This window comes from Tachysurus vachellii, chromosome 13 (assembly GCF_030014155.1).
Source record: "Tachysurus vachellii isolate PV-2020 chromosome 13, HZAU_Pvac_v1, whole genome shotgun sequence".
NCBI lineage: Eukaryota > Metazoa > Chordata > Actinopteri > Siluriformes > Bagridae > Tachysurus > Tachysurus vachellii.
The window spans coordinates 7,408,412-7,416,825 of NC_083472.1; the positions used below are offsets into that span (position 1 = coordinate 7,408,412).

Sequence of the window (8,414 nt, forward strand, 5' to 3'; positions counted from 1 at the left end):
CTTTAGGAAATTTTGACCTTTTCATTTAGATGAAATTCAGAAAACTGCTCAGATTGATCATGGTTTTAACAATTAATATTAAAAAAAATGTAACAAAGTAATTAATAATAATGTAATTGTAATCCCTTTAGGTCTTTAGATGCATCTGATTTGTTTTACTTGATTTTCTTTTTTAAAACAATTACAGAATTTCCAATACATGCAGTCTCTAACTACACAACACTAATTCTGATTATACCGACTGATCCACGCAGTCATTCATCTAGTCATAAACAATGAAAGCAAACAACAGGACAACTTACAATTACAATTATGAGTACATAATATCCGCATGTTTAATATCACTGTTAGATTATTTTTATTATTTACAGGTCGGCTTAGTAAACATGGCAATAAACCTGATACACTTAGGCTGGTTTACTTAGCTATCTAGGCAGCAATGATTCTATTATCATGGTTAGTCAGCGTGTCTGTTTTACAGGCTGCTTAATAAATCTCGCTAAGCTGCAGGACAGACTGCACAGACATGCCTTCATTACTGATGAAAGCGTAGACAAATTGAGACACAACTGAAGGATATTTATGTTTTGGTAAGAGCCATTTTAACATATTATTAAAGGAAAGGCTTGAATCTAGTCAAGAAACCAAATGATTCATCTAAAAATCCATTTCCTTTTCATCATTTGATTATGTCTGAAACTCCCCCTTTCCTTACTAAACTGAAATATAATATTATACGAGAATTAAATGAATTTAAAGAAATAGATATTGAAAGTATTGCTTTCAAAAGCAGCCAGAATAAAATTAGCAGACATGAACTGATTTCTGTCTTTTTTTGCCGGTGCAACGTCTGCATGATATGACCTGGCGGCTGGCAAAAAGAGAGTAAATTCAGTCTGGGCATATTGTGAAGTTTAACTTGCACAAAAACAGCATGTGTGTGTGTTTTTAGTGCCAAGTAAAAAACCAAGGGGATACATAGATAGCTTTACAATTTGAAAATAATTTGAAAATAATCTTAAAGTAATCCTTAAAATAATTAATGTATAATTATACACTTAGCATCCACTTTAATAGGAACACATCTATACCTGACTATATTACAGATATGCAATCAGCCAATCATTTGGCAGCAGAGCAATGGGTCAAGATTTTTAGTCAAGATTTCACATTAAACACCAGAATGAGGAACAACTGATGTCTGTGTTGCTGCCAGATAGGCGGGTTTGAGGACTTCAGAAACATCTGATCACGGGACAATGCTAAAATTTATACAGAATGGTGCAAAAAACAAAAAGCAATGAATACGTGACATAAGCTGTCAGATCAAATTTTCCCCTTTCTAATGTTTGATTATCTAACATGTTTGACCTGGTTTGGCATGATGAACTGCATGAATCAGCAGGTTTACACATGTTTCTAAAATACTTGAATATTATTACAATTTTTAATAATTAAAAAATATAACAAGCTAGAAAAAACTTACAAACTGACACTAAAACCGAAGGTTAAATTAAAATTGACAGTCTCACACACGCAGTAGTTCAACATTGTCAAGCTTGTTTTGTCCAACTTTGTCTTGAGCTGTACAAGCTGTGTATTGGAGAGAATGAGTGATTGTGTGAGTGTGGAAGCAAATGTGTATATGCTATATGGCAACAGGTTGCACCATCGGTCGCAGAGGTTTTCCTGTGACTCTGATTCATTCCTTTGCTCCTCAAAAAAGTGTGTTTAGCTTTATATAAATACACCTCTAATGTCAAAGAGAGGTGTAAAACACAGCCTCACACAGCAGCATGCGCATACACACACAAACACACACACACAAAAAACACAAGTTCTGTTTCTCACTTACACTCCAGCTCTCTTTCCTCTTTCTCACTTTTGTTTCCTCCTGCTGTTTCACTTTCTCCGATAATTCACCCTCATCCCACTTTACCCAAACACTTTCTTTTCTAATGTTTGAATTTTTCCCTCTCACTTATTCCACCTTTGAAAATGACAGAGAATAAAGAGACTCACCCCCTCCTCCGCCCAGCAGGGTCTTGTTGGCTGAAATGACAAACAGAAAACAGAAGACTGTTTAAGGAAAAACTTTTCAGAATGACAAATACTGGGCTTTCCAGCCCAGCGCCTGTAACCAATATGATTACTGTTCAGATTAAAGAGAGAAAAATGTATGAGACATTCTAGCCCATAAGGATTAAGGTAAGGTTGGGCTACCTGTGCACTGACCTGAATGTTAAATAGTACATTCAAAAGTCTGTGTCATCACTCTTTAGTTGGGTTGAAATGCTTCAGCCTGTTTCTGAAATGTTCACGTTAGACTGGGCTTTTAAACCTATAATAATTCTACAACTACAGTATGCAAAGCAGCAGCATAAAACAATTCAGATTATAAACAAAGAAGACTTGAATCCAGACTAATTCATAAGGTTGGGGTTGGATGATGGAGGTGAAAAATCAGTCTATGCTTTCGTGTGGGTGAGAAACAAAGCATCTTGATAACACGTTTTTTTACACGTACTCTAGAGTAAACACTTCAGAATAATATTTGTTTAGTCTCAGATTGGAAATACTGAATAATGCTACAGATTTGGAGTAAAAAAAAAATCTACTATCTACGCAATACGGGCAAAAGTATCTGGATACCTGACCGTTATACCCATATGTTGATGTTCCACAAACTGTTGTCACAAATTTGAAGCACAATTACCTACAATGTCTTTTTCATTCATTTTCTACCGCTTATGGGCTAAAATAACCCGAACTACCTCGGGTTATACCTTCGGGTTATCAGCTTATGGGCTGATAACCCGAACTACCTCGGGTTACGGGGAGCCTGTGTCTATCTCAGGCGTCATCGGGCATCAAGGCAGGATACACCCTGGACGGAGTGCCAACCCATCGCAGGGCACACACACACACACTCTCATTCACTCACACAATCACACACTACGGACAATTTTCCAGAGATTCCAATCAACCTACCATGCATGTCTTTGGACCGGGGGAGGAAACCGGAGTACCTGGAGGAAACCCCCGAGGCACGTGGAGAACATGCAAACTCCACACACACAAGGTGGAGGCGGGAAACAATGTCTTTTTATACTGTGGAATTACAAATTATCTTCAATTGAACTAAGTGGCCCAAACCTATTTCAACATGACAATGCACCTGTGCATAAAGCAAAGCCCATAAAGCCATGGTTTGCAAAGGTTGGAGTGGAAGTAAATGAGTGTCCTGTACAGAGCCGTGAACGCAACCCCACTGAACACCTTTGAGATAAACTCAAACACTGAATGAATGTGTTAATGGTCTTTTCAACCAAAAATCTAATGAAATAGTGTCTCAGCAATGGAGATGTCATATGGTTTTATTTGGTCAGGTGTCCACATATTTTAATATTTTCTCATACCGCCTAGTCCCATATGCAAGGGATATAAAATGGCTGTCTTTCTTGTTTACATGCAGGCCATGAATATTTGAGCATCTATGAATATGCTGGGGCTCTTAAGCACAGTCTCTTGATGACTGGTGTTAAATTACCAATGTAGTGCTCATGTCCCTAAAATCTCATCATTCTGTTTGGTGAAGCATGTTGGCATTTTCTGTGTAAATGCCACCTCGGGTGTAGAAAAAGCTCAGACAGGACCGGTGTTCCTTAGAGTGTACAGCTGGTAAAAGGAGAACTTAGCAATACAGAGCAGCACCTTAGGGCCAGGATACAGTACCCTGCCTGCGGCTCACTGAGGATTAAACGCCACAGTTTTGTATATACAATGGATGAGCCTGGTCAATACAAAACATACTATCAAATCAAATACTGGACTAACTTTTATTGCTTTGGCATCTAAGGCCTGAGTGGTTGAGGGTGAAGGACATTGCTCATGGGATCAACAATGACTCTGTGGAAGTCCTTCTGGTTACTGAACCTGTACAACCAATCTACTGCATCTTTATTCACAAACTACCATATGTTGGCATGCATACAATTCTGCAAAGGCTTTCATTTTTATCTAATGAAAATGAATGGGGTTTAGATTGAAGGCAGGAGGTATGATGGTGCAGCAGGTAATGTTGCTGTTTCATAGCTCCAGGGTTTGCAGTTTGATCCTTTTGGGTTTCTACCCACCTTGTAAAAATGTGCAAAGGGTGAATGATGCCTTTCAGTATACTAGCACTGCATCCTGGATGTACAACTCAACCCCAGTGTATCCAGGACAGGCTCCAGAGCCACCAAAACACTGACCAGGATAAAGTGGCTACTGAAGATGAAGATGGATTGAGTACATGGTGCTAAACAAGGTACAGAAAATCCTGGGAACTTTGAACACAAGGTGAGAACATGACCTGGATGGGACATCAGTTTTTGGGAAATGAGAGGGAAAGGAAGGATGGAGGAAACCCATGTCAATATTATTTCAACTGACCATAATGCTTAGATACATATCTGATAATAAAAAGATGTTCAGACTTGTTCTGTCACTTGTATGACAACAAATAACTTTTCAGATTTTTACAAAGTATTTTGGGGCTTTTTGTGCAAGAACACTAAGCTCCATTACATTGATTCATCTTCTGAGTTAATCACACCACCATCAACAGTTATCATAATGACCATTTTAGCGATAATTGTGAGGCCAACAGTTTACTAGAATCAGATATAATAAAGGCTTGGTAGACAATGAGAGTTCTTGAGAGCATACTCATGGTAATGCACTGATGAACTGCTGGGACTTTAACGCTGAACCAAATGGACAGCATGGTTTAAACCAAGATTAGGGGTTTCTTAATCAGGGCAAAGAGACAACTGTAATCAAGGGAAAATTACTCAAACCGGTTCTTGACCACTAGTATAATATCAGTAAACAGGCATTACTGGACCCCTGCTGAGACTGATGGAGGTTTGTATGTGAGGCAGCGCCTGAAGCTGGAGGAGGGCTGTGTGCAGTAAGTAACATTTTATGACTAGACTGCACAGCTCCATCACAAATGAGCAATTTGATAGTTGATTAAATGTCTCTCATTTGAATTTCATTATATCTGTGCACACAGTGAATAAACCAAACAGTCAGCAATGCCTTTATACAGAGCGTTGTTAAACCCAGGCCATGGAAGTAAAATCAAAGAGCTTTTTATAGCATTGTACACCTGAATAAAGACAAGGCTGTAAATAAACATGCAAAAGAACAAAAAGCAAGATAAACATCACCAAATTCAGAAACACTCAACAGACACACACAGGCACACACACACGAAAACACTGTGGATGGAGAGGTAACCATAGCAACGTCAAAGCCCAAAGGTTTTATACTGAAACCTTATTTACTTATTTAATTACACAGAGAAGGGAAACAGGGAGAAAGATAGAAAGAACTGGAGAAGAAGGGAGTGTAAAACAAGAGAGAATGAATAAAATAAAGGGGGGCATGAAGGAAGGAAAGAAGGAAGGAATAAAGAAAGGAACAAGGGAGAGAAAGAGAACTGATGGGGAGACATAATAGAATGAGAGGAAGAAAAAAGAAAAACGGAGAGAAGGGATATAATTTGCCAGTGGTGGTGCCTCTCTGTGCTGTCTGTCAAAAAAAAAAAACTACTAGTGAAGAGGAACAGGGATCAGACATGCATGAGAAAGGACAGGCAGGGAAACAGTAAGGGAGAAGATGAGTGCAGGCGGTTTGCCCCTGATACCCCAGGGAGAGAGATTTGCCATCTGCCAGAACCCTGTATGTGCAGCTGTACCCAGGAGAAGGGTGGCAGAGATATCATAAAGATCTCGCTCATACGTGCATGCACACACACACACACACGCACGCACACACATACACAGCCTAGTGAGATGAAACGACATGATCAGATTGAACATGTTGACGTGTTCAACACACACGCTTTACTCCAATCTATTACAATCCCCCTTAGACAGAAAGTACATTAACGTCAATGACAAGGTTAAGAAAGGAAAGCCCCTAACATTCTTCCCAGTGCAAAAAAGATCAAATAAAAGGAAAAAAGAATAAAAATAGTAGTGAGAGTATCTGGATTACAATTACAAAAAAAAACCCAACAACAAAAAAAAACAAAGCCAGGCAAAGGAAGCAGAAAGACAGACAGCAGGATAAAGAGATGAGAGAGAGTGAGAGGGTGTCAGGAAGAGTATGTGCTTAAATGGGAAAGAAGCAACATTTTAGAAACAGCAAAAGTGCTAAAAATGAATGCCACATCATTTCAGGTAGAACACACAGATTAGTCTTTCTGTCCTGACAAGGACCTTCCACAATGCATGTATTGTAAAAATCAATTCATTTAAGGTCATTTGGTCCCCACAAAGATAGAAAAACAAGCCTATACACACGAACAGTTGATGGACAGCGAGCAAGATTTTAAAAAAAGGGAGAAAAGAAAAGAGCAAAAGGTAGAAAGCGCTCACATCAAAAGAGACTGAGTGACACAGGTAGAGAAGAGCAGAGTGAACGAGAACGCCAGCCACAAGAAAATGACATGATATAGTCTGATTTGAAGATGTGGTGGAAAGAGAACAGGAACAGATAGAATGGAGAATGTGAGCATGCCGTGTTGAACGTGTGTTAGTGTGTTAGTGTGGAATGAGCTGCTAGATCTTACAGAGCATTCAGGGCTTTTATCAGTAAACCCTGAGGTTTCAGTTTACTCAGCCAGGTCATAAGAAAAGGCCTTATATTGTACTTTGGACAGTTAACTACATTTTGCTTATCAAAATCCTAGAATCAAAAACCTAGAATGTGATTTTCATGCTTTAGCAAAATCGCACTGTGTGTTAAACCAATCAATTTATGTTGATTCCACCCTGTGTTTTGCACTTTTAAGTATGACCTGCCATATTCACTTGCAAATGGATTTATTTATTTATTTTTTTATAAATTCTTTCTATTTGCAATGTTCGACATTTTTTACATATGCAAACTTTTAGTTAGTCAGGAATTAACAAGGGTTACATGCACATAGAGACATACAAAATCTGAATCGAAGAACTAATATGAGCTGTATTTTGCAGCCGCTTCTTCAGTCACTTGGGGGAAAAAAAACCCTAAAAGAAAATATCCAAAAATATAGAAGAGAGATCGGGCATTTCTGGCTTATGTAATATAAGAATTCCGCTCTTGCCAAAACTTTACCAGCCTTTTCAACTCCTGGGTCCACCTGAACACCATGGAGCTTCTCCATGAGTTATTTTGGCTTTTTCCACCTTACACTGAGTTTTTTCATTCTCTCATTGGCTGGTGCTCAAAAAACTGGCTTGTGGTACAGCGTTATTGCTGTTTTTTTCTACCTGTACTCACATTATAAGATTCATTGTGGTTCATGTAAAACATGCTGCAAAAAATGTCAGAGCAGCTGTGCCTGCTCACACACTTGGTAAATCGTGTCTCTAAACTGCTCAGGCTTAACAAGCAGATGTGATGAGCATGCTCAAAGAGTAACAGTGATGTGACGAGCTTGCTCGCTGATTTCAGGGGGTTGCTGTAGGTTCAAATAAATTGTTGATGACAGGTCTTTGCTCTAGGTTCACCCTCTCTACACCATATTCCTTTTATATCTCTCCACTGAGCATTTACGTTGTTTTCTTCTGCAAAATATCAGTGACATCTGTTCGTTTGTCCTCCTGCTTAAAGTCTATACTAATGCTAAACAGATGTGTGTTCAGTACCACTTTTAAAACCAAAATTGTACGGCATGCACAATAATTCTGTTAATATAGATTCTATTGTCAACAATTACAGATGAAGATTTTTCTTCTGCTTCTAAAGTTTGAGTGCATACAAACAGGAAGTAAGCCTGTACATTAATACTAATCTTTTGCATGATAATGTGAATGGGAATCACGCATATGTAAATATAATTTGTATGTAAATTAAGAGAAATTAGTGTGTACGCTAATGGATATCGTGTGTATTTTACTGGATAACTGAAGGTTAATGGATATTATGTATGTTATAGGAAATTGTCTATGTTAATAGAAATCATTTGTATATCATTGAATATCATGCATGCTAATAGAAGTCATTTTTATAAAATAAATGCAAGAAAATGGTAAAAATGCTGTACACCACTAGTGGAGTGTGTGTATGTGCATGGAGTGGAAGTGTGTGTGTTCTTGTGTCTAAAATAGCATTTCACAGGGGTGAGTGGGTGAAGTACAGTGAGCGAGTGAGATGCACTGTGCTAGGGGATAGTAACAGATGTCCTTAGTGTCTGACACTCCAGAACCCTGCCAACACTTTGGCTAACACACATACAAGCCTAATAGTCACTTCCTCCCACTTAGTACATATGCATTCACTAACACTTGACTCCGTTCTTGGACAATCTCTCACAGCTTAACGATTCATCTGGGCGATAGCAACATCTGAAGTGGCAAAACCACAAGCCTGGC

The 8,414-nt window shown here is 38.5% G+C and overlaps 1 protein-coding gene across 1 annotated transcript in view; it reads right to left on the bottom strand.

Moving 5' to 3' along the window:
• macrod1 (mono-ADP ribosylhydrolase 1) overlaps positions 1-8,414 on the bottom strand; it is a 69,009-nt gene that overhangs the window by 28,078 nt on the left and 32,517 nt on the right. Inside the window, exon 4 of the mRNA XM_060885369.1 lies at positions 2,023-2,052. Within this exon, the coding sequence (XP_060741352.1) occupies positions 2,023-2,052 (30 nt within the window). The remainder of the gene's footprint in view (positions 1-2,022; positions 2,053-8,414) is intronic.